Source organism: Mytilus galloprovincialis, chromosome 11 (genome assembly GCF_965363235.1).
Source record: "Mytilus galloprovincialis chromosome 11, xbMytGall1.hap1.1, whole genome shotgun sequence".
In the NCBI taxonomy this organism is placed as follows: Eukaryota; Metazoa; Mollusca; class Bivalvia; order Mytilida; family Mytilidae; genus Mytilus; species Mytilus galloprovincialis.
The window spans coordinates 2,309,352-2,337,295 of NC_134848.1; the positions used below are offsets into that span (position 1 = coordinate 2,309,352).

The window sequence follows — 27,944 nt, forward strand, 5'->3', positions numbered from 1 at the left end:
TGAGCAATTCACTATGCTGTTGAATATTAATCCTCTTAAAAAAATGTTTAAAGAAATTTTCTTTTTATTTTTGAAATCTGAAATGAGAAAATTTTTTACCCCCACCCCCATTTTTTAACTACATCCCCCTTTCCTTTTTTTCCAAAACTGATTTCTAATGCAGTTTGCAACAATAACTAATCATTTAAATACATCATAAAATATTAAAATGTAAAATAAAGTGCTTGTTATCACTGAATGGTAAAGATTGTTTTAATTTATCAGTTGGTAGTAAAAGTGAATATACATTGTATATTGTATAAAACAATGATTTAAGTTGATTCAACTACTATTCTGGACAAAGAAAGATAACTCCAATTAAAAATTTCTTGATATTGCACAATGTTGTGCAATTAGATATTTCTTGCTATAACGCAATATTGTGCAATTGAAAATATTTGCTATTGCACAATACTGTGCAATTGAAGATTTCTTGCTATTGCGCAATACTGTGCAATTGAAAACATCTTGCTATTGCACAATACTGTTCAATTGAAGATTTCTTGCTATTACTGAATACTGTGCAATTAGTCCCGCGGCTACAAGCATATTTCTGACGAATTGTGCACATCCTGCTACAAGCATGAAATTTGGAATAGACCTTCTGCAACTATTTGTCTTTTATTTCAGATAGGGAGGCATTTGAAAAAAATGTCTCACTTCCGGTAAAATTCAAAATGGCGGACATCATACTGAAATCAGCCCTATATCGAAGGCTAGTATGTGAAAAGGTGTTATTATCATGCTACTAACATAATATTTGGTACCAACCTTTGTTATATACTACTGTTGGATATATAATATAGATAAGATGTCTTCAAAAACCCTACTTCAGGTAAAATCTAACATGGCGGATATAATACTAGAATAAGCTTTTTTTAGGGAGGGTAATTGAAATGTGTTTTAATGTAATGCTACTATCATTACATTGGGCAGGAACCTATCTTTTGTGCTTCTCATGGATACAATGTATAAGACATCTCTTTAAAAACCTTACTTCCAGAAATATCCAGAATGGCGGACATAGACATATCAATTTTCTATTTTAATATTGAACTTTTTTCAAAATGTAAAGAAAATGTTTCTGTTGGTTTTTGTTTTTTTGCTTGTCATTAAACTTTTGGTAGTTAGTTATCTTCAAAACTACTAATTTTATTCTATTGTAAATTTTTAAATCACACTTCCGGTAAAAAAAAGAAATATGGTGTAAATTTCAAATATGAGACTTAGATACAAAATGAAATTACTGAAGTACTAAAACATTTTTTTTCAAATTACTACTATTTGGCTAAAAATACATGTTTATTCACAGTCATCACCACATGCAAACACAGCAGTGCACAGGAGACCCGATTTTCCACATTAACAACGACCGCGAAATCCTCTGTATCTGTATATGTATGCATACGTTGTTGATACCAATTATGGCTTTAACGGTTTGAGAGAGCGCCGCCGATTTATTGACGAAGCGTTAGAGCAGATTTGATGTTTTCTACGCTTGATGCACGCACTACAGTCGTCTAGCTGATTCGACGCGATCACTGTCTTTACAAAGAATGAGATTGAGTATAGTAGTGTTATGCTGAGTGGAATGTCAAAACACTTAGAGTGATTCTTTACTTGCTTTTCCACAATATGTGTTGCGTGGTATTCTTCGAACTTCTTAGCAGTTATGATTCTCATAGGACGTCCTTTTTTGAGAAATTTGTCTGGTTCAATAGCGGGAATCAGCCCCTAAACCACTTTGTACATAAATATCAACTTCTAGCTTGTTCGTCTTGCAATTGTCTGGAGGTATGGTAGTTCCAGTTGGGCAAGCATATTGGAGACACACCTGTCCTCTCTTGACTTTTAATCTATGGTGATAAATCTTGCCACTTGCCGTTGTATCCTTTCTAGCTTATTTATGTGTGTTACCGTGTAGGGGTCCCATACTATGGATCCATATTCAATCTTTGATCAACGAGCGAGATGTAAGCTGTTTGTTTGCAATCTTGTGGGCAGTATTTCAAGTTTCTTCTTTGAAAGCCTAGTGTTGAATTTGTTTTCTTTGCCACTTTAATATGTGGGTGGTCCATTTGAGGTCTTCCGAAATTTGTAGGCCTACAGATGGGTGCACTCCTAACCTGTACAGCAAGTTAACTTGATAACCAGTCATTTGGACTGGTTAAAGTTAACCTGTGACCGAATATAGGACTGCTCTGACCAGTCCTAGGACCAAAATCTAGTTAACTTGAAAAGCGGACTTGGTCCTAGGACTGTTTTTATGTCTGCCAAAAAGTTAACTTGGAAACAGGTCCGCTATTGATATAAGTTAACTTCGAACCAGTCCTGTCATAAAGTTAAAATAAGTTAACTTCGGAACCAGTCATGTCATAAAGTTAACATAAGTTAACTTGGAAACCGGTCCTGCCACAAAGTTAACTTCTGCTTGGACAAATCCGATCAAAACCAGACCTGTTCCCAAGTTAACTTGTGACTGGTCTGCTCAACACTAAGTTAACTTGTAACCAGGACCGCTCTTCGTTGATTTAAAAACAAATATTTTTAATATCTTTGTTTCGTAGTATAAACATAGAAAATAAAGTAATTTGAAAATTAATACTTCCGTTTTATGAACAGGATTAAATACAAATATTTGAAAATAAGTACGCACAGAACGTAACACAAATTTATCTGTGATCTGACAATCTATATATTATAAAAACGATCTCGGTTACAATGATAACAGGCACTGAATATATATATATATATTCCGAGATCAAATTCAATCATATTATATATTTTTGAAAAGAAGTATATTTGATGTTAGGTGTATACGTCCTTGTTAGTTATACATCCTTGAACTATGCAGCCACAATCAGCAATAGTTTAATTCATTTAAATAATGACTACAAATTTTTGTTCGCCAAAATTAAGGGTTCAAGCATGTCCTCTTTTTACTCAAAATACTGATATACGTAACAAAATGTCAGTAGTTTTGATGCCTCCAGTTGACTTGTATAACAAAATTATTTGACCGCATCCACCAAAACTGACCATATATGCACTTTAATTTGTAAATCTATATACCCGCATAGTAAATCAACCATATTTTTTATGTCAGGATTCAATGTATAATACAATCATGACAATGGACAGCAAAATTGCAATATAATAACAAAAAATTTTGGTTCGCTTAAATTTAAGATACCAGCATGTCCTCATTTTATTAAAAATATTGATACGTAACAAAATTTCAGTAGTTTTGATACCTCCAGCTGACTTTTACAACAAAATTATTTGACCGCATTACCAAAACTGACCATATGTGAACTTTAAATTGTAAATCTATATACCAACATAGTAAATCAGCCTTATTTTTAATGTCAGGATTCAATGTATAATACAATCATGACAATGGACAGCAATATTGCAATATAATAACAACAAATTTTTGTTCGCCTAAATTAAGGGTGCTAGCATGTCCCCTTTTTACTTATAATACTGATACGTAACAAAATTTCAGTAGTTTTGATGCCTCCTGTTGACTTGTGCAACAAAATTATTTGACCGCATCCACCAAAACTGACCATATATGCACTTTAATTTGTAAATCTATATACCTGCATAGTAAATCAGCCATATTTTTTATGTCAGGATTCAATGTATAATACAATCATGACAATGGACAGCAATATTGCAATATAATAACAACAAATTTTTGTTCACATCAATTTAGGATAACAGCATGTCCTCATTTTATTCAAAATATTGATACGTAACAAAATTTCAGTACTGTTGATACCTCCAGTTGACTTGTACAACAAAATTATTTGACCGCATCCACCAAAACTGACCATATGTGCACTTTAATTTGTAAATCTATATACCCACATAGTTAATCAGCCATATTTTGTATGCCAGAATCAATGTTTAATACAATAATGACAATGGACAGCAATATTGAAATATAATAACAACAAATTTTTGTTCACATCAATTTAGGATACCAGCATGTCCTAATTTTATTCAAAATATTCATACGTAACAAAATTTCAGTAGTTTTGATGCCTCCAACTGACTTGTACAACTAAATTGTTTGACTGCATCCACCAAAACTGACCATATGTGAACTTTAATTTGTAAATCTATATACCTGCATAGTAAATCAGCCATATTTTTTATGTCAGGATTCAATGTATAATACAATCATGACAACAGACATCAAAATTGCAATATAATAACAAAAAATTTTGGTTCCCATAAATTTAGGATACCAGCATGTCCTCATTTGATTCAAAATATTGATACGTAACAAAATTTCAGTAGTTTTGATACCTCCAGTTGACTTGTACAACAAAATTATTTGACCTCATCCACCAAAACTGACCATATGTGCACTTTAATTTGTAAATCTAAATGTATATACCCACATAGTTTAAATCAGCCATATTTTTTTATGCCAGAATCAATGTTTAATACAATCATGACAATGGACAGCAATATTGAAATATAATAACAACAAATTTTTGTTCACATCAATTTAGGATACCAGCATGTCCTAATTTTATTCAAAATATTGATACGTAACAAAATTTCAGTAGTTTTGATGCCTCCAACTGACTTGTACAACTAAATTGTTTGACTGCATCCACCAAAACTGACCATATGTGAACTTTAATTTGTAAATCTATATACCTGCATAGTAAATCAGCCATATTTTTTATGTCAGGATTCAATGTATAATACAATCATGACAACAGACAGCAAAATTGCAATATAATAACAAAAAATTTTGGTTCCCATAACTTTAGGATACCTGCATGTCCTCATTTTATTCAAAATATTGATACGTAACAAAATTTCAGTAGTTTTGATACCTCCAGTTGACTTGTACAACAAAATTATTTGACCGCATCCACCAAAACTGACCATATGTGCACTTTAATTTGTAAATCTATATACCCACATAGTTTAAATCAGCCATATTTTTTATGCCAGAATCAATGTTTAATACAATCATGACAATGGACAGCAATATTGAAATATAATAACAACAAATTTTTGTTCACATCAATTTAGGATACCAGCATGTCCTAATTTTATTCAAAATATTGATACGTAACAAAATTTCAGTAGTTTTGATGCCTCCAACTGACTTGTACAACTAAATTGTTTGACTGCATCCACCAAAACTGACCATATGTGAACTTTAATTTGTAAATCTATATACCTGCATAGTAAATCAGCCATATTTTTTATGTCAGGATTCAATGTATAATACAATCATGACAACAGACAGCAAAATTGCAATATAATAACAAAAAATTTTGGTTCGCATAAATTTAGGATACCAGCATGTCCTCATTTTATTCAAAATATTGATACGTAACAAAATTTCAGTAGTTTTGATACCTCCAGCTGACTTGTACAACAAAATTATTTGACCACATTACCAAAACTGACCATATGTGAACTTTAAATTGTAAATCTATATACCTGCATAGTAAATCAGCCATATTTTTTATGTCAGGATTCAATGTATGATACAATCATGACAACAGACAGCAAAATTGCAATATAATAACAAAAAATTTTGGTTCGCATAAATTTAGGATACCAGCATGTCCTCATTTTATTCAAAATATTGATACGTAACAAAATTTCAGTAGTTTTGATACCTCCAGCTGACTTGTACAACAAAATTATTTGACCACATTACCAAAACTGACCATATGTGAACTTTAAATTGTAAATCTATATACCAGCATAGAAAATCAGCCTTATTTTTAATGTCAGGATTCAATGTATAATACAATCATGACAATGGACAGCAAAATTGCAATATAATAACAAAAAGTTTTGGTTCGCATAAATTTAGGATACCAGCATGTCCTTATTTTATTCAAAATATTGATACGTAACAAAATTTCAGTAGTTTTGATACCTCCAGCTGACTTGTACAACAAAATTATTTGACCGCATTACCAAAACTGACCATATGTGAACTTTAAATTGTAAATCTATATACCAGGACAGTAAATCAGTCATTTTTTTTTATGTCTGGATTTAATGTATAATACAATCATGACAATGGACAGCAATATTGCAATATAATAACAACAAATTTTGGTTCGCATAAATTTAGGATACCAGCATGTCCTCATTTTATTCAAAATATTGATACGTAACAAAATTTCAGTAGTTTTGATACCTCCAGCTGATTTGTACAACTAAATTATTTGACCGCATTACCAAAACTGACCATATGTGAACTTTAAATTGTAAATCTATATACCCGCATAGTAAATCAGCCTTTTTTTTAATGTCAGGATTCAATGTATAATACAATCATGACAATGGACAGCAATATTGCAATATAATAACAACAAATTTTTGTTGCATAAATTTAGGATACCAGCGTGTCCTCCTTTTATTCAAAATATTGATACGTAACAAAATTTCAGTAGTTTTAATACCTCATGCTGACTTGGAAAACAAAACTATTTGACCAAAACTGATCATATGTGCACTTTTATTTGCAAATCTATATACCCGCATACCATTGTACCGAGCGCCTTAACGTCTTCTCCTGGCGCTCCTGTTCACATTTTAGTAGGACCGTAAATGTACACGTAATCAATAATATTGGAAAACTATTAATGCAAAAAATATTTTGAATAAATTGAGAATGTCAGAATTTCATCTCTTAATTCATAATAACAGTCACATCATATATAGGAGTTCATGATGGTGTACGTGTAAAACAAAACTATTATGCCACATCATCAAAGTACCAACGAATCCGTACCAACACTGACATGTCTGAATCCATTTGTACTATTTACAATGATTTAATAAAAAAGTATACGAGGTTCTCTTCTTGGAATCTATTATGTCGGTTGATTGATTTTTTTTATAGTTAAACGTCAAGTTGCAACTATTTCATTAAAATGCGCATTGAGTATAATTTTAGGACGTCCATATAAATATCGGCAATGACAAATCTGACGAATTTGACGAGATTGTTGATAGTTTTACCACACCGTATGCTTACGGACACTGTACAATTTCTGTTAGAATATTCTGCGGGAAATAGAATAGTAAATCCAATGCAAACAAGTTGAATATCACTGAAATATCCATGCAAGTATAAATTTATGCATAAAGTAAAATTTAGGAAGGGACAGGTAAACAACGGGGAACGAAGTAACGTAGACAATGTTGCCGATATCCCGTGATATAAGAATATTGTTCCGATGCGTTGGATAACCTTTCTATCCACCTTCTAATAAAAAAAACTCTGTGTGATCGTATAGCTATTTTTTTTATTTATATAAGAATACATGTATATCAAATAAAAGAGAGCATTTGTATAATATCTAGTAGAGTCTAGCGAGTAAATAATAAATGATATCTGTGGAAAAACAATCACGGCGAATGTTGTTTACATATTTTAATGAAAGCTCAAGTCTGATAAGAAAACTCTTATAACGATAATCTGCCATAAGCAGACCTGTCCTCAGGTCTGGTCAATAGCAGACTTGTCCACAGGTCTGGTCAAACGCAGACCTGTCCTCAGGTCTGGTCAGGAGCAGACCTGTCCACAAGTCTGGTCTGAGGCAGACCTGTCCTCAGAACTGGTCAAAAGCAGACTTGTCCACAAGTCTGGTCTGGGGCAGACCTGTCCTCAGGACTGGTCAAAAGCAGACTTGTCCACAGGTCTGGTCTGGAGCAGACTTGTCGATAGGTCTGCAGCAGTCCTAAAAAAGCAGACCGCAGGTCTGGTCCACCGACGACGAAGTTAACTTGCTTGACTGCTTAAAAATTCTCAAGTTAACTTAGAAAGCAGTCAACAAGTTAACTCTAAGTTAACTTTTGTCAAGGTTAGGACCGCACCCATCTGTAGGTACGGGTTATATTTGACTTGTTGTAGTATGTGTCACTTTAAACTGTAGATTTTATGGCTTTTGTTTCTGATGCTTAGGATGTAGCATTGTTTGGCATTGAACCGCATTCCCCAGTACATCCACAATGTACAAGCTTCTGACAAAATGATGAGGCCTTAGAAAGAGTTATTTAAAAGTTATCATCTTTGTCCCTTCCTCATCCATTAGAGCCTGATCTGGGTAGCATCAGAGTCAACTCCCAGCTCGTCCCCCTAAACACCTACCTTAGTATATTGCACGTTTTACATGCTGGAAACAAGAGTGCACACGCTGAAATGTCTCGCCTTCTTTATTAATCATTGATATTATGTTGATAGTCCTAAGTATAAAGCTTTATTACAACTGTCACATAAACTAAACATTAACCAAGATAACTAAATAAAGACCAATGAACCATGAGAATGAGGTCAAGGTCAGATGAACCATGCCAGGCAGACATATACAGCTAACAATGTTTCCATACAACAATTATAGTTGACCTATTACTTATAGTTTAAGAAAAATAGACCAAAACACAAATACTTAACACTGATCAATGAACCGTGAAAAGGAGGTCAAGGTCAAATAAAACCTGCGCCACTGACATATAGATCATAAAATATTTCTATACACCAAATATAGTTGACCTATGGCTTATAGTATTAGATAAAGAGACCAAAACTAAAAAACTTAACTTTGACCACTGAACCATGAAAATGAGGTCAAGGTCAGATGACCTTTGCCCGCTAGACATGTACACCTTACAATCATTCCATACAACAAATATAGTAGACCTATTGCATAAAGTATGAGAAAAACAGACCAAAACACAAAAACTTAACTATAACCACTGAACCATGAAAATGAGGTCAAGGTCAGATGACACCTGCCAGTTGGACATGTACACCTTACAGTCCTTCCATACACCGAATATACCAGCCCTATTGCTTATAGTATCTGAGATATGGACTTGACCACCAAAACTTAACCTTGTTCACTGATCCATGAAATGAGGTCGAGGTCATGTGAAAACTGTCTGACGGGCATGAGGACCTTGCAAGGTACGCACATACCAAATATAATTATCTTATTACTTATAATAAGAGAGAATTCAACATTAAGGACATTGTCAAGGACATTGGACATGTGACTGACGGAAACTTCGTAACATGAGGCATCTATATACAAAGTATGAAGCATCCAGGTCTTGCACCTTCTAAAATATAAAGCTTTTAAGAAGTTAGCTAACGCCGCCGCCGTAGCCGCCGTAGCCCCGCCGGATCACTATCCCTATGTCGAGCTATCTGCAACAAAAGTTGCAGGCTCGACAAAAACTAGACCAAGTTGAAAGAATACCCTCAATTAGTCTTCCCTTTTGCGCAAATAGTTATTTTCTTGATTCGCTAACCGTGTTAACCCCATCTGATAAGTTTGTGTGATCTTACAGTTAAACCTCGGTGATTTAGGCTAATCAATCATCATTCTTTATTTCAAAATCACATTTTCAAATGCCATCAATGTCTACCACGCAGTCTTTTTTCCTTTTCAAGCAATCAGAGAACCATATCACAACTGGTAAAGTCATGGATCACAATAAGTATGTGTAATCACTCATTGCGTGGTGCATTTGAAAGGTCATTGATATATATTTATCCAAAGCTTTTTGCCCTCCCAAACACAATCCATAGTTCGTCTACCCCTGTCAAGAAATAGCGAAACAGTAACGACTATTCGAATCATGACTCGTTTTAGTTCGTGTTTCATTGCATCAGACACATGCACCATGATCCTTAATGTGAACATTGTGATAAACTTGAAATACATCTCGAGGTAGATAAGATAGAATATCATGAGCACTTGTTATAAGAAGCAAGAGCTAAATTTAGGGGAAAAGGGAATACACAGACGAATCAAGAGTCAAAACAAGATTACGACAATAAGAAAGAACTTTTAAGTTTTCATTCGCAACAGCTTGCTCAATAGATTTTGAGGAAAGGGTAGTTGTATCAACAATTGCTCAGGATGTTCTGTGTTATCCACCACATGGTGATATTTCAAGCTTAGCATCATGTTCACGTGAAGAGGCTGACACTTGAATCAAGATGCATGTGTCTAATGCAGTGAAACACAGACTTAACTGAATCATAACTCGAACAGTCGATACTGATGTTGCTGTCATTGCTGTTTCGCTTTTCAGTGACATAGGGGCAGACAAACTTTGGCTTGCATTTGAAAGTGGGAAAAGCTTCAGATATATATCTATCCATGACCTTCCAAATACACTAGTCATTGAGAGATTACATGTTTGCTGGAAAAGGAACTGCGTTGGTGACATGGATGGTGTTTAAAGAAGTGACTCTATCATTTAGAATGATGATTGATCAGCCAACATCACCAGATATGAATTTGACAATGTCATTGATAGAACGATACGTGGTTTTGTTGTAAGATCGAACAAACTTATCAGATGGGGTTAACGAAGCAAGAAAAAATGTGTTTTCGGAAGAGGAAATACTAATTGAGGCTTTTCCCACGACTCAGTCTAGTCTTTTTCAGCAAGTAAAACGTGCAATATACCATGGCGGGTACGAATGAGTAACAAGCTTGGTATTGGTTCCTATGCTAACTAGTCCATCGCTTATGAGTGGCGAAGGGGAAAATATGATCCATGGGAACCCTTTTGGACAACTCTTTGTGAGGCATCTTCATCTTATCAGGAGCTTGTACATTATAGAGGTAAGAAACAATACTACGATCTTTGTAAATTTGGAAAATAAGCTCTCCCATTTTGAATAAACATGTATTTACGGCCATAAATAAGTCATTATAAACTTAAGATGTTTAAAAACTTTAGTGATTTTATTTTTGTTTTAATCATTCTATCCAAATCTCTACACCGAAGATATGGATTGAGGACTCATCTTTGTAATATTGTTTCTTTTTACCGGAAGTGTTAATTTTGTGTTTATAGCTGAATAGAAGTAGTGGTTTTGAGGATGACGTAAAGCCAAAAATTTAATGAACAGCTAAACAAAACCATTTTAGTTAAATTTTGAAAAATGATTAAAAAAAACATGAAAATGAAAAATTATCAATATTTCTATGTCCGCCATATTGAATATCACTGGAAGTAAGAGTTTCAAAAACATGTCTTATACATTGTATCCATGAAAAGCACCAAAGAAAGGTTCCTGCACAATATAATGATACTAGCAATACTTTAAAACACATTTCAAATACCCTCCCTAAAAATAAGCTTATTCTAGTATTATATCTAACGAGCCTGTGTCGCTCACCTTGGTCTATGTGCATATTAAACAAAGGAAACAGATGGATTCATGTTTTGGTGATGGTAATGTGTTTGTACATCTTACTTTACTAAACAGTCTTGCTGCTTAAAATTAGCTCTATCTATAATGAACTTGACCCAGTAGTTACAGTGGAAAATGTTAGTAAAATTTTACAAATTTTGTGAAAATTGTTAAAAAAAATGACTATATAAAGGGCAATAACTCCTTAGGGGTCAATTGACCATTTTGGTCATGTCTTTTTTTAGGTCTTACTTTGCTGTACATTATTGCTGTTTACAGTTTATCTCTATCTATAATAATATTCAAGATAATAACCAAAAACAGCAGAAAGATCTTGACCTGATGAACAACTTTACCCCTTGTCAGATTTGCTCTAAATGCTTTGGTTTTTGAGTTACAAGCCAAAAACTGCATTTTTCCCCTATGTTCTATTTTTAGGCGTGGCGGCCATCTTGGTTAGTTGGCCGGGTCACCGGACACATTTATTTAAACTAGATACCCCAATGATGATTGTGGCCAAGTCCGGATTAATTTGGCCCAGTAGTTTTAGAGAAGAAGATTTTTCTAAAAGATGACTAAGATTTACGAAAAATGGTTAAAAATTGACTATAAAGGGCAATAACTTCTTAAGGGGTCAATTGACCATTTCGGTCATGTTGACTTATTTGTAAATCTTACTTTGCTGAACATTATTGCTGTTTACAGTTTATCTCTATCTATAATAATATTCAAGATAATAACCAAAAACAGTAAAATTTCCTTCAAATAACCAATTTAGGGGCAGCAACCCAACAACGGGTTGTCCGATTCATCTAAAAATTTCAGGGCAGATAGATCTCTATCTATAATAATATTCAAGATAATAACCGAAAACAGTAGATAGATCTTGACCTGATGAACAATTTTACCCCTTGTCAAGATTTGCTCTAAATGCTTTGGTTTTTGAGTTATAAGCCAAAAACTGCATTTTACCCCTTTGTTCTATTTTTAGCCATGGCGGCCATCTCGGTTGGTTGACCGGTTGGTTAAATTTAGCCCAGTAGTTTCAGAGGAGAAGATTTTTGTAAAAGTTAACGCAGGACAACGACGGACGCCGGACGCCAAGTGATGAGAAAAGCTCACTTGGATTTTTAATGCTCTTCAACTTTGAACAGTCGCGCATATTAATTGGGAATGGACCCAATACTTTTATCTTTATCACAACCAGTCCACACTGATACTGACATTAGCAACAAGTACACATCAAAGGAATAAATATACAAAATACCAATAATTGGATTTAATCGTGTCACTAATCATGCTAATAAATGAAAATAATCTAAAAAAAATAGAAACATTACCTTTGATTTCTCACCAGACCAATAGTCTTTATATTTATGAGTTGTCGCATGTTCTTCGCAATAATATTTTTTCCCATCATGTACTTGATCAAATTCAAGGAATCCTGTGTCAAAGGAGAAACTGGTGGTCTCACACTTCAATTTTTTCTCGAAAGATACAGTTTTCAACTTGTATCGCGTGTTGATAATTCTGTTGATTTCTCTTTCGACAATTTTTAAAACAGCTTGGTTAACCTGTGTATCTACTTCATCCCATTGCCATACTTGCAGCTGAATCATATGACTACTCTTTGCTAATACAAATTTTGCACAACCAGTTCTGTCAATATTGAATACACAACAATCCTTGAAGAGACCTATCTCGCCCTTCACCACTGCTAAAGGATACTCTCGTAGACAAGAGACAATCAGATTGCTGATTAGATACGGCGGTAAAAAACTAAAGACAAAACACAAACATGTAGATTTGCTAGCATTTGGAACGTTAAACAATACATCAATATCCTTAATTTTTAATGTTTGAAGCATGCATGGAACGTAAAAAAAACTATGCTCCCTTTGTACATTTCCACTTTCCGTCAGTAGCAATGGATAGATGATAATGTCAAACTTTTCGATTACTTCCAGTATATGTTCTTTATGAATTCTCATGTCTGCTGTTTGTTTCTTGAATATTTCTTCCAATAGCTTAGGATCCATCTTTCCTGTTTGTTTGAAGTTGTTCCATTGTAAGTGTGGTAATTCCAGTTGAAACTGCTGGGCTGTAACAATGCATGTAAAGGCATTTGCTAACCATTGGGGATCAAGTATGATGTATGACGGAATGTCTTCAAAAAATATCACGTTACCAATTTCATGTTGATACCTGAGAAAGAGATGAAGCTCCTTGTCATCAGTTATCGGAAGGGGTATTTTATCACCTAGTTCTTTTAATCTTTCAAAAGAAATTATTTGTTTTCCGATCGTAAGTTCAGAGTTGATGGCTTTTTCCATCTGAATAAATTTAACAGGGTATTCTCGATTCCAATTTGTGCTACTCTTTGCTGTGGAAAATATATCATTCCTCAATTTTCCAAAAGCATCTTCTGCATCCTCTGTGTTGGATATCAGGTGAACTGATCTCAGGTGAAGCTTGGAATCTTTAAATATTTTATCAGTGTAGGATTCGAGACGTTTTCTGCATTGTTCTTCGTCCTTTCGCAAAAACAAAAACAGTATTATTTCATTATCATTTAACTTAAACAGTCTTAGATACATGATTTCTTATGAAATGTTTTTGGCTGTCAGTAACTATTACTATTCTCATATCTGTACTTTTCTGTGTCTTTTTTCTAGAGCGGATGTATAAATGGCTTTCGTAAATTGTTATGATATAAGTTAGGCTGTTAGTTTTCACATTGCATTGTTTCATGTTTCCAATCGGGATGTCTTTAAGCCGGCTATATGGTACGGGTTTTTCATCAGCATCTGTTAACCAACACAGGGCATCTGACAATAATCCCCGCTTTTCAGAGGGGTTCATGTTGCCCAGTTTTAATTTTCCTATGAACATTGTGTTCTGTATATTGTTGGGTTTTTAATGAAAGTTTTATTTTCTATATTCATAAAGAATTGAACACTGGGGCAAAAAGTTTGTTACTATTTAAGAACGGAAGTTGACAAAAATTAAGAATGAGTGATAAAACACTACTTATTGAAATTAGCAGACACCAACACATGCAAAGAGAAAAAAGTGTATATAGTAATTATAACAAGAGTGCACACACTTTAATGTCTCGCCTTCTTTACTAATCATTGATAGAATGTTGATAGTCCTAAATATCAAACTTTATTACAACTGTCACATAAACTTCACATTAACCAAGAAAGCCAAACATTGACCAATAAACCATGAAATTAAGGTCAAGGTCAGATGAACCATTTCAGAAAGACATGTACAGCTAACAATTCTTTTATACAACAAATATAGTTGACCTACTGTTATAGTTTAAGAAAAACAGACCAAAACATTAAAACTTAACACTGAGCAATGAACCGTGAAAATGAGGTCAAGGTCATATAAAACCTGAACAACTAATATATAGATCATAAAATATTTCCATACACCAAATATAGTTAACATATTGCATATAGTATTAGAAAAAAGACCAAAACTCAAAAATTTAACTTTGACCACTGAACCATGAAAATGAGGTCAAGGTCAGATGACACCTGCCAGCTAGAATGTACACCTTACAATCCTTCCATACACCAAATAAAGAAGACCTATTGCATATAGTATAAGAAAAACAGACCAAAACACAAAAACTTAACAATAACCACTGAACCATGAAAATGAGGTCAAGGTCAGATGACACCTGCAAGCTAGACATGTACACCTTACAATCCTTCCATACACCAAATATAGAAGACCTATTGCATATAGTATAAGAAAAACAGACCAAAACACAAAAACTTAACAATAACCACTGAACCATGAAAATGAGGTCAAGGTCAGATGACACCTGCCAGTTGGACATGTAGACCTTACAATCATTCCCTACACCAATTATAGTAGACCTATTGCATATAGTATAAGAAAAACAGACCAAAACACAAAAACTTAACAATAACCACTGAACCATGAAAATGAGGTCAAGGTCAGATGACACCTGCCAGTTGGACATGTAGACCTTACAATCATTCCCTACACCAATTATAGTAAACCTATTGCATATAGTATAAGAAAAACAGACCAAAACACAAAAACTTAACTATAACCACTGAACCATGAAAATGAGGTCAAGGTCAGATGACACCTGCCAGTTGGACATGTACACCTTACAATCCTTCCATACACCAAATAAAGAAGACCTATTGCATATAGTATAAGAAAAACAGACCAAAACTAAAAAACTTAACAATAACCACTGAACCATGAAAATGAGGTCAAGGTCAGATGACACCTGCCAGCTATACATGTACACCTTACAATCCTTCCATACACCAAATATAGAAGACCTATTGCATATAGTATTAGAAAAATAGACCAAAACTAAAAAACTTAACTTTGACCACTGAACCATGAAAATGAGGTCAAGGTCAGATGACACCTGTCAGCTAGACATGTACACCTTACAATCATTCCCTACACCAATTATAGTAGACCTATTGCATAAAGTATAAGAAAAACAGACCAAAACACAAAAACTTAACTATAACCACTGAACCATGAAAATGAGGTCAAGGTCAGATGACACCTGCCAGTTGGACATGTACACCTTACAGTCCTTCCATACACGGAATATACAAGACCTATAGCTTATAGTATCTGAGATATGGACTTGACCACCAAAACTTAACCTTGTTCACTGATCCATGAAATGAGGTCGAGGTCAAGTGAAAACTGTCTGACGGGCATGAGGACCTTGCAACGTACGCACATACCAAATATAGTTATCCTATTACTTATAATAAGAGAGAATTAAACATTACAAAAATTTTTAACTTTTTTTTCAAGTAGTCACTGAACCATGAAAATGAGGTCAAGGACATTGGACATGTGACTGACAGAAACTTCGTAACATGACGTATCTATATACAAAGTATGAAGCATCCAGGACTTCCACCTTCTAAAATATAAAGTTTTTAAGAAGTTAGCTAACACCGCCGCCGCCGCCGCCGTAGCCGCCGCCGGATCACTATCCCTATGTCGAGCTTTCTGCAACAAAAGTTGCAGGCTCGACAAAAATCAAACTGATGGTGAACATTAATCCGTCTAGTGACTTGAATAATCATAATTTTGACAAATAAGGAAATGTTGATAAACCTGTCAATACCAAAGGAAACTATAATCGTGACATCCTTAAAAAATGTCTTTAAAATAAGGCAATGTTAGAGTAGAGACTCAAACTACTAATACAAAATTGATACATTTTTTTTTCATATTAAATGTCAATTTATTTGCAATATTATTGACTTGTAAAACACTGGTTTTCTTAATTTACTATGTGTCAATTCATAGGCATCATCTCATTCACACTTCACTCAAAAAATGTCCTAGAGAACAACTTTATAAACAAAAACGACAATCAGCATTGACGAGCATGACCGTCAGGACAGAAAAAGATATACATTATTATCAATATGACAAAGGTACATATTCGTACAGTAAAATGAAATAGATATTATACAATCTAGACTGAAACAATTTCGATAGTTTCTATTTAAACTGCGCTCTAATGTAACATTGAATCGGCGATTGGTAAACAGGCCGTTAGATGTGTAAGACGTCTTGGCAAACTTGATCTAATCGTATCTTATAGATCCAATACATTGGTGAAGTATTTCCAATGTCCATAGTCTAAACTTAACTAGAATACCGTTTTTATACGAACACAAGTTAACATTACCTAAATATTTTCAAAGGCCCAAATTCAGTCGTCAAGTTTTTATAAACAGAGACTAAATTAAAATGTCTACTCCATTGTTACTTTGATATAAATACCTGAAATTTGTCCTTGTGTGTACCAATTGCAATAACTGGTGGATCTAGAAGGTTGTGAGCTCCTTCGAGCAATACAGCTTCAGTTTTGTCGTTTATGCTTCCATAACAATGTATTGTATCCATCCAGAAATTGAATGTGCCTGTTATGAAAGACAAATTAATATTTAAATATTTCGGTGGATGACTGCACTTGAAATGTGTCTGAAGAATATAATTACGTCATTCAATAAAAAAATATATAATGATTTATCCTGCAGACCGTTATAATATTGCAAGTAAAAAATATAACTATCTAAATCAGTGTATAAAAAGAAGCGAAAGTTACACACGGGCGAATCAACATTCATCAGTCAAAAAGAAAGCGATAACGATCGGGCAAATAAAAAAAACCCAAAAAATAGACAAACAAAAGAAAGCGATAACGAATGGGCAGATAAAAAACTTTAAAGAATAGACAACAAAAGAAAGCGATAACGATCGGGCAAAAAAAACAACCCAAAGAATAGACAAACAAAAGTATGCACAACATTATATAGAACACAATCGAGAGAACAAAATGAACCTTGTATAAATCAGGGTTGAATCGAGATGCTCAAGAAGGGTACGCAGATCCTATATCACATTCCGCACCCGTCTTGTTGTTTATGGTAAGTACAAATTTGGCGATGAGTCTCACTTGTACGTCAGAGTCCACGTAAATAGTGGTAACTACAAACGGAACATGCCTATGGTAATCTGGTAATAAAGCCAATTTAATGATGGAGTCCATGAATTTTCCATGTACAGAAAGCAAAATGCTATCACTACAAAAGTCAAAAAGTCTGAAAAGACCAGTTTTTGTCTGAATTTGCATGAATTTTTACTTGACATTCTTAATTTGTCTAAATAATATTTAAAAATTCTTGACATAGTATTAATTTGTCTAATAAGATTCTTGATTATTCTTGACAAGTGTCTTGACAGTATGAACATTGTCTTAAAATTTCTCGACACTTCCTGTATCATCTGATAAGAGTCTTGATTAGTCTCGACCAATTCTTGACTGTCTTAAATTTGTCTCGATCTGTCTTGACATATTCATGACATTCTTAATAATGTCTTAATATGTCTTGACACATTCTTGACAGTCTTAAATATGTCTTGACACTTTCTCAACAGTATAAATTTCGCCTGAAATGTGTACAGACTTATTCTGCACTGTTTATGACATTTTATTGCTGTTATATACTCCTTTTTATTATGGCTAAACTAAACTTTGAAGAATCAAGGATTAATTTGGTATAGTAAAATACCCTTTTGGTTCACCTAAGTTGGAATTCCCTGAATAATCCCCCATGTAGTTTAGTTTTGATTGTTTTCACTTCTAATATAAGTCGAAAAAACTGACAAACATCATTTAAATTTTTGCAATTCGCAAAACTGCCAGTCAAATATGCTTTACTAAAATAGGTGTCTTGTAGGCAGTTTATAATGTGACCATGTGTCTCTTTTGGACCCCACAATTCATCTTTTAAGTTTGTGTGGCTTAAAAAAAAGAAGGGAGGGTGGGTTACATGTAGGTCAAAAAGTTTGTTCTCATCTTGATTAAAAAAACTTATTAATTTTTTAGAACAACTCAAAAACATTTTTTATTCAAATTTGAGTGTTGAATTTTATAATTTTTCATCAAAATGATGATTTTCATCATTTTCATTTATTAACAAAATTTTGAAATTGTAGTGGCATGGTTGGTCAACTGATAAGTTGTATGGCTGATTACAGGTTAATCAGTAATTTCTATTTAACAGTTGTGTGTATTCTGGGGTATGAATACCTTAATTTTATGGGGAACATCCTGTCATTGTGTAATACTTAATATATATTCCAACAGATGACATTACACATATGTTTCATCTGTTAATGAATGATTTATATATCATCATAATTTGCTATTCATATAAACGACAGTTTTGTACAATAATTGTTTACCATATTAACATTGAATATTATGAATGTAGAATAAAATATGTCTACAGAATGATTGGTTTAAATCAATTAATTTATAAGATTTAGGAATCAAATTTTTTTATTTTTAAAAAACCCACATTTAAATTGTTTTATATCAACACACCCACATTTAAATTATTTTATACATTAGATTTTATAGCCACATTTGCATTTGTAAAATATTTTTATACCCAAATTTTCAATTATTTTACATGCCCAACTTTCATTTTTTGTTGTAAGAAGTGGAACTTGAAATAACAGTATATTATGTAAAGAGAAATAAAGATTAAAGTTATATCATGATTATTGGTCATGATTTGTAAAAGTGAGAACTGTCAAGTAAATTTAAGACACAATTCCAAATGTTCAGAATATGTCAAGCCATACTGAGAAAAAATAAGAATGTCAAGAATATGTCAAGAAATTTTAAGACAGTATTCAAATGTCAAGAATTTGTCAAGAAATTTTAAGACCATATTCAGAATGTCAAGAATATGTCAAGTAAATTTCATACAAATTTGATATAAATGAGAATTTGTCAAGAAAAATTAAGACACAAGTCATACTTTTTGAGAATGTCGAGTAAAAGTTCATGCAAATCAAGACAAAAACTGGTCTTTTCGGACTTTTAGACTTTTGTAGTGTATACATTAATAAAACACATTGCGAGGCACAGCTTGATACGAGCGGAGAGGTCGAACCCTAAACAGTTTGGGCGAAAATCGACACTTCATTCATGCAAGCTTGATACAGATCTGAATTTGGATTCTGATAAATATTTGACACATATATTGTATATAAAGCTTTCTAAAAATTAATTTTTACAAAATTATAAACACACCTACCATGAAGTTCTGCATAGTTAGATTAAGCATATAAAAAAAACACCGTTGAATTCAAATGTTGTTAAAATCAAACTAAATTTAATTTGAACCCATAGGTCCTCAATGTAGATCAATTTAAACACGGGGCAAAAAATCAAAAATCTAAAAATACAGTTACATTTAGCATAATAAAGAACCCACCGTGTTCTAGCCTTTGAATTAAATCCCATTGAATATGGTCAAGAAATGAACAATTCATACATTTGTATTAGAAAAGTTTTGTTTTTGTTCCGTTTTTCATAACAGTTCAGACCATTGCCCCAAAAATCAATCCCAACCTTCATTGTTTTTATATGAAACCTTGTGGTAACATTTCATCAAGATCCAATCACTAATATGTAAGCTATTGTTTGGAAATCAAATGTCTTCGGACAACGCAAGATATCTGCGGTCGTATAAAAAAGGATGTTTGTATGAGATAAGAAGAAAACAACATTTATGGTGTTATCTTTTTCAGCATTATATAAAATAGGTTAGCTACACGTATATTACACGATTTTACGTGTAAAAGAGAGGGGAAAGATATCAAAGGAACATTTATAATCATAAGACGAAAATAAACTTACAAAGGCATGACAAAGAACGCCAAAGACTAAAGCGACAATCAAAAATATTCAAAACACAACGTAGAGAACTTAAGACTGAGCAACAGAAAACCCAACCAAAAACCGGGGCTGATTTCATACACTCACGGAAGATTCTACTCTACATGTGCACACGTCGGGTTGTTCGTGTATTTAAAAACCTGGTGATAAATATTATTCGGTAGGCAAAAAGTGGCAGGATTGTAGTAACGACTTTTGGAACATATCCGTCATCATCTTTAAAACTGATATCCAATGATGTTAAACCAACTATTGATGGCGTCTGTAAATTTTTAGAAGGGATAATTTCAACTGCACCTCTTTGACACTTGGCTTGATAGCTTTTTTGTGAGCAGCAACCTTCTTATAAGGACATCATGATAGGAAATACAAGTCCTAGAATATTGTATCAATTTGGAGATATACTTCATGGGAAGACACTGCTAGAATGTTGCTACATAGCAAATGACAGAACAATTGGGAAGCTGAAGTCATCTCTTTTGTCACGAACTTTTGTTTTCATCCGATCCTCATTGTCAATTTCTAGATTCAAGTCAAGATAGTAAATGGCTATATTAAATGAAACACGAAAAGTAGTGTTGTTTAGAGCAAATAATAAAAATCATTTAACAAAAAAGCCACGTATTTAAATTTGCTGTCTTAAATGTTTAGTTTCATTGTTTTTATATGAATTGAACATCAAGAATAATTCGTATCTAGGTTTAATATAATTATATCTTGACTTTACAAACCGTAGGATACTGTGTCATCTATGTCATGTAAATTTGCTACGACAAGAAAAATTGCTTCTGAATTCAAAAACGTTTGATGTGTGTTGTAATACTCAATGTCACCAGCAAAATCCCACACTGTTAAATTTGCATAGTCGTCTTCGTCTTGTAAGTCTACAGCAGATCCGATTATACTTAACAGCTCATCCTTTGCCAGTTTAGAAATCGGCGGTTTTGTAATCTCCGGATAAGCAAACTGATAATTCATTTTGGCACGTTTGGGTTGAGGTTTATCATCATGTTCAATATTTTTGGTGATTGTGTCCTCATTATCATCTGTTGATATCTGATCTGATGAAGATATCTCCAATATGTCATGCTTTGGTTTTTCTTTATGTTGATGCAACTTTTTGACAATTGACTGCAATATTCTATTGTTGATACTTGTTTCCTTCACTAATCTTGTATCTACAAAAAAAAATAGTAAAAAGTGTTCATAGTATAGAAGAAATATATGGAAGTTATGATTAAACTTCACCGATTTCATATGTTATATAATAAAAAAACAAAAAAGAAAATCACGTCCACCCCCTTTCTCAGAAACTAAACACAAAACAATAATCTGTTAAGGCAACAGGTCATTATCAAGAAAAAAGTAAATTAACAAAAATACCAACTATGAGGAAAATTCAAAACGGAAAGTCTGTATTCAAATGACAAAATCAAAGCTCAAACACATCAAACGAATAAGGGTATCTGCATTTAAAAAATATAGAAATCAATAACATTTTATTTTCATATAAAATAGAATAGAATAGAATATTTTAATATTAAAGTGCAACCTGAATTATAACAAAAAGTACATTCATATATACAAGTAATTTTCAGCCAGCCAAATAGGCTTATGATGCACTGTACAATTGCGTATCTTTATTGAAAATAAAATAAATAAATAAATATAGTTCAAATTTACACGCAAATTATAGCAAGGCACGTTAACAGTTGATTCTAGATTGTCTGATGGTAAAACAGTTCAAAAAAAAGTTAGAAACAAGCTTGCTGTAATTACAAAATAAATGTTTTATTTTGATGTTTGCTGGTAGCGTAGTCTTTGTTGTACTTATCTCGGATATTTCATATAAAACCTTTACAGTAACAACTATCGCAGTAATTGAAATCATGAAATTACAGTAGACATAAAGGATTTGCTAAAGGATTAAATTAATACAACACTCAATCCAGACATCCATCTGATTAGACATTATTATTTAGTTTTTTTGCGCTGATTGGATTGCATTCTTGAGAACAAATTTTAATAAGACGTTGAAGATCATATAAGCATGAAATGCAGGCACTAAAAATTTATTAAAAACAATTCGTATAAATCACACAGCTTTTTAAGTCTCAAGTATAAAAGAGTACACTTCAAAACAGTATAATTATATACAAACATAACATTTTTTACATATAATAAAACAGATGCGAGGATAAGTTTACATAGTCATAGTCATTTTTGCAAAAAAAAATATTTTGTGATAATGTAGTAGAGATCATTAGTCTGTATTTTAGTTTAAATTACATCCAACATGCCTATCTTTAATTCCATTAATTAAATATTGAATATTCATATTAGGTCTGAGACATGTATACGGTTCATACTAGCAAAAATGTGTTTCCAAGAATTGAAAAATAAAAAAAAGAGTAAATACATAAAAACAGCATACACAGAACTTAAAAAAACTTGAAAATTATGTTTACTATGTTTTAGTTTTTCTATGATAACTTTGCAATAAATAAAACATGTAAAACGAGAGTGAGAAAACAATGGCATATTTACCTAACACTTTATTCCATTCCCAGTTGCTTAGATTTATTCGACATCTCCGCCGATGAATTTCTATACCATTTGTGCTTTTTACGCTTTGTAACTCCTCCCCAAACAATCTTCGTACTAAGGAAGTCTTTCCAACAGATTTTTTTCCAACAATTATTAAATTTATATCCCGTCTTCTTTCTGAACCCGATTCAAGGGCGTTCAGATAAATGGCAATCGACTCATGATCCATCTTTTTTATTTGTTCTGGTATTTTGCTGTCTGAAATGTAAATAAATAAATGTGTATCCTAAAATGTCATTAGTAAGAGGTCATACTCGTCTACTGATTTATACATATTAGCTCTGAGACATACAGTTCATATAAGTCTCAATCGATTTTTGAATTTCGAACAGCGGTATCCTACTGTTGCATTGATGCCTTGTGACAGCAACTAGTAAGAATGATTTTGACATCACATGCCTTGTCAAAGGAACTGGTAAGAATGATTATCCAAAATATATTCAGCACGTTGAGGAAAGTATAAATTAGATGGGTTGATTTTAACGTTAATGTGATCATGGTGATCTGTAATCAATCAATCTTCATCAATAGCCTACTTCACTTTTCCCATCAATTGGTTGTTTTTTTCCCCATCATTTTTCATTATAACATTATAAGCAGATATCAAGGTTTCTGTATATTAGAAACAGGTAATTATAAATCATTTCAGCCAGTATCTGAATAATTAACATTAGATGATTACCTTCAACTACTGGTGCTGCAGGTTCCTGTAAATGGGCGTCAGGAGTTACTTCTGGGGATGTCTTTGACATGACAGTCTACAAAAGAAAAATATGCTATAAACTATCATGCCCCATGTGAAAACTTGTCAAATAGTTTATTACATATATGTTTAATAGCCTTTCTACCTGCCAGTAGATTTAAAGGACAATAACTCTATATTTTACAGGAAGTAATTTTTTACTTATTTCCAACTTTGATTCTGTTGTTTGCATCTATTGTTATAATAGGTACAGTCATTGTATTGAACAAAATCATTCCTCTTCGCCGCATTATTTAAAGATAATGCATAGTGATGCACGTTGACTAAGTATGAAAGTGCATATGTAGTTGTATCCCTTACTAGACATAAGACATAAGACATAAGACATTTTATTTCACTAAAGACCCCACATGGGGTATGTTAGTACAACATTTTTTAACAAACAATAAAAGTGTGAACATATTTACATTAGAACAACATGGTTAACAAAGGTGCAATAATAGTATATATATAATTAATACAAATATTTGACAGGAAGTACAAATTATAGTAACACGATTAAGCACATGTATTAAAAGGTTTTAATAACACTTTTGCAAAATTTTGCTATTCCAGTAAGTGTAAATAAATCTGATGTATTCATCAATTCTTTAAATTTTAAAACATTTGGGTTTTTACATATATTTAAAGGTAAAAATTTAGCTCTTACATTGTTGAAAAAGGTACATTTGAATAAGTAATGAAACTCATCACCAAGTTCATTAGCATTACAAAGATTACAATGTCTAGAATAATCAGTTTCAGAGTGTTCAATGTTATTTCCCTTGTTTAAAACTATAAATTTTATGTTTCTTTATTTAAGGATTTACATGATGCTTTTTCAGTACATATTAATTGAATAGATATTAGTATTTTGAATTCATTGGTTAAAGATATTCATTTACATTCTAAACATTAGTATTTGCATTTTCATAAATCATGTATAACCTCCTTTGACAGAATTAGGCCTATACATTTTATATAACTGGTTTGGTGTAATTGCATTGAATTGTCTGTGGTCTGAAGTATACAGTCCAACCAATGAAAGTTGTAAAGAATGCAAACTCCCTTTAATTTATTGGTTTTCAATTGCTTAGATATGAGAACCAATTTTTTTTGTTTTTGAAATTGGAATTTTGATCAATCTTGAAGAAAATAATATGACCCCCCCCCCCCAAAAAAAAAACCATGAAAAAACAAAATTCCCCATCCCCATATTTTCTTAATTTGAAATTTCAAAATATATCAATTCACCAAACACATTTGACAAGATAGAATTTTTTGCGGCGGTATAAAAAAATTACAGAGATTGATTAAACATACTATACTTAATAAAATTAGTGAGTGAACACATTGAGTTATTCCTCTTAGTATAAGAAAATGTTTTCTCAGGCGTGCAAGAACATACAATCAAATGTTTTGTTTTATTTTGCCCTAATTGTAGATGACTGTTTAAAAAACCAAATTTCATTGGTTTATTTTGATATTTACAAAATTAAGTAAAAAGCCTAATTCTAAAGGCCCATTTTTGTCAATGAAAATAATGATTTATAGATAAATTTCAAATTTGCCCATAATTTGCACATAATGTTTAGAAAATGCATAAAAGATCAAGAAATGCATACCTCAGACACATTATTCTTTATAGAGAAGTTGGGAATACATATTTTCAATTTTTTCGTTTGACAAGGCTGATGATACAACCCACACTTACTGGCACTTGAGTTGTGTGATGGTGACTTCGGTCATACATCCTAATACCCAAATAATGGACGACAAACAATATTTTCTTAATGATTTGTAGTGGGATGTCCTTTTTCAAAAATTTCATATTTTGTTCAGGTGCAGTCATTGCAAGTTCGAAAACAGTAGTGTTATCAACCATACTCATAATGGAGAAGATATATCATTTCTTAAAGTATGTTTTATTTCTCCCATTGTTTAATTGCAAGAAAATAGCACATATTCAGGTTTTCAGGTTTTAGGCTCCAATCTGGCAATATGTGTTGTAATATAATGCATGTAATGTGGCTACCTTTATTTGAAATGATCAGTTAAGAAAAAAAAATCAATTGTTTTCTGATTTTTGTGATTTATCGTGTTGTGCTTTAAAGGTGTCAGACCACCAATTCAAAATCCCTACCTATTCCAACATTTTTTTTCATTTTTCAATTGTCACAGCTTTCTTAATTTTTTACCTAAGTATAACTTCATACAAAGCAGGTATATCCTAAAATGTACATGTATCACCTTTCTATCTGCCAATTTTTAATCCATGTTTAATGTTTTCATTTGTAGTAAAATACCAACGGTCAGAAGGTAACTACTAAACATAGCCCCTGATTTTTCTGGAAATCTTAAATAAATATAGTATGGAGAGCATTAATCCTAAAATTTAAATGCAAACTCATGAGCAAGTAAATTATGTCTGACAAGAGTGTACCCGCTAAAATGTCTCGCATTCTTTACAAATCATTGATATTATGTTGTATATACATAGGAGATAGCGAGCTAATGACACATAAAAGGAGATGATATGATGTATATACATAGGAGATAGCGAGCTGATGACACATACAAGGAGATGATGTGATGTATATACCTAGGAGACAGCAAACTGATGACACATAAAAGGAGATATGATGTATATACCTAGGAGATACCAAGCTGATGACACATAAAAGGAGATCATGTGATGTATATACCTAGGAGACAGCAAACTGATGACACATACAAGGAGATGATGGGATGTATATACCTAGGAGATACCAAGCTGATGACACATACAAGGAGATGATGTGATGTATATACCTAGGAGATAGCAAACTGATGACACATACAAGGAGATGATGTGATGTATATACCTAGGAGATACCAAGCTGATGACACATACAAGGAGATGATGTGATGTATATACCTAGGAGACAGCAAACTGATGACACATACAAGGAGATGATGTGATGTATATACCTAGGAGATAGGAAGCTGATGACACATACAAGGAGATGATGTGATGTATATACCTAGGAGATAGCAAACTGATAACACATAACAGGACATGATGTGATGTAATTACCTAGGAGATAGCAAGCTGATGACACATACAAGGAGATGATGTGATGTATATACCTAGGAGATACCAAGCTGATGACACATACAAGGACATGATGTGATGTATATACCTAGGAGATACCAAGCTGATGACACATAAAAGGAGATCATGTGATGTATATACCTAGGAGACAGCAAACTGATGACACATACAAGGAGATGATGGGATGTATATACCTAGGAGATACCAAGCTGATGACACATACAAGGAGATGATGTGATGTATATACCTAGGAGACAGCAAACTGATGACACATACAAGGAGATGATGTGATGTATATACCTAGGAGATAGGAAGCTGATGACACATACAAGGAGATGATGTGATGTATATACCTAGGAGATAGCAAACTGATAACACATAACAGGACATGATGTGATGTAATTACCTAGGAGATAGCAAGCTGATGACACATACAAGGAGATGATGTGATGCATATACCTAGGAGATACCAAGCTAATGACACATACAAGGAGATGATGTGATGTATATACCTAGGAGATACCAAGTTGATGACACATACAAGGAGATGATGTGATGTATATACCTAGGAGACAGCAAGCTGATGACACATTAAAGGAGATGATGTGATATATATACCTAGGAGATAGCAAGCTGATGACATATAAAAGGAGATGATGTGATGTATAAACCTAGGAGACAGCAAGCTGATGACACATACAAGGAGATGATGTGATGTATATACCTAGGAGACAGCAAGCTGATGACACATAAAAGGAGATGATGTGATTTATATACCTAGGAGACAGCAATCTGATGACACTTAAAAGAAGATGATGTGATGTATATACCTAGGAGATAGCAAACTGATGACACATAAAAGGAGATGATGTGATATATATAAATAGGAGATAGCGAGCTAGTGACATATACAAGGAGATGATGTGATGTATATACCTAG

General features: G+C 32.9%; 2 protein-coding genes and 1 long non-coding RNA gene across 3 annotated transcripts in view; 1 reads left to right on the top strand and 2 right to left on the bottom strand.

Moving 5' to 3' along the window:
* Positions 1-27,944, bottom strand: part of LOC143051566 (uncharacterized) — a 425,778-nt gene that overhangs the window by 130,060 nt on the left and 267,774 nt on the right. The window lies entirely within an intron of this gene.
* The window catches only part of LOC143051550 (uncharacterized), a 576,970-nt gene that overhangs the window by 41,685 nt on the left and 507,341 nt on the right, over positions 1-27,944 (top strand). The window lies entirely within an intron of this gene.
* The window catches only part of LOC143051960 (uncharacterized), a 69,378-nt gene that overhangs the window by 11,812 nt on the left and 29,622 nt on the right, over positions 1-27,944 (bottom strand). The window contains exons 5-9 of the mRNA XM_076224937.1: positions 23,851-23,926; positions 23,109-23,366; positions 21,293-21,739; positions 17,087-17,226; positions 12,601-13,794 (exon numbers count right to left, since the gene is read on the bottom strand). Coding sequence (XP_076081052.1) covers positions 12,601-13,794; positions 17,087-17,226; positions 21,293-21,739; positions 23,109-23,366; positions 23,851-23,926 — 2,115 coding nt within the window. The remainder of the gene's footprint in view (positions 1-12,600; positions 13,795-17,086; positions 17,227-21,292; positions 21,740-23,108; positions 23,367-23,850; positions 23,927-27,944) is intronic.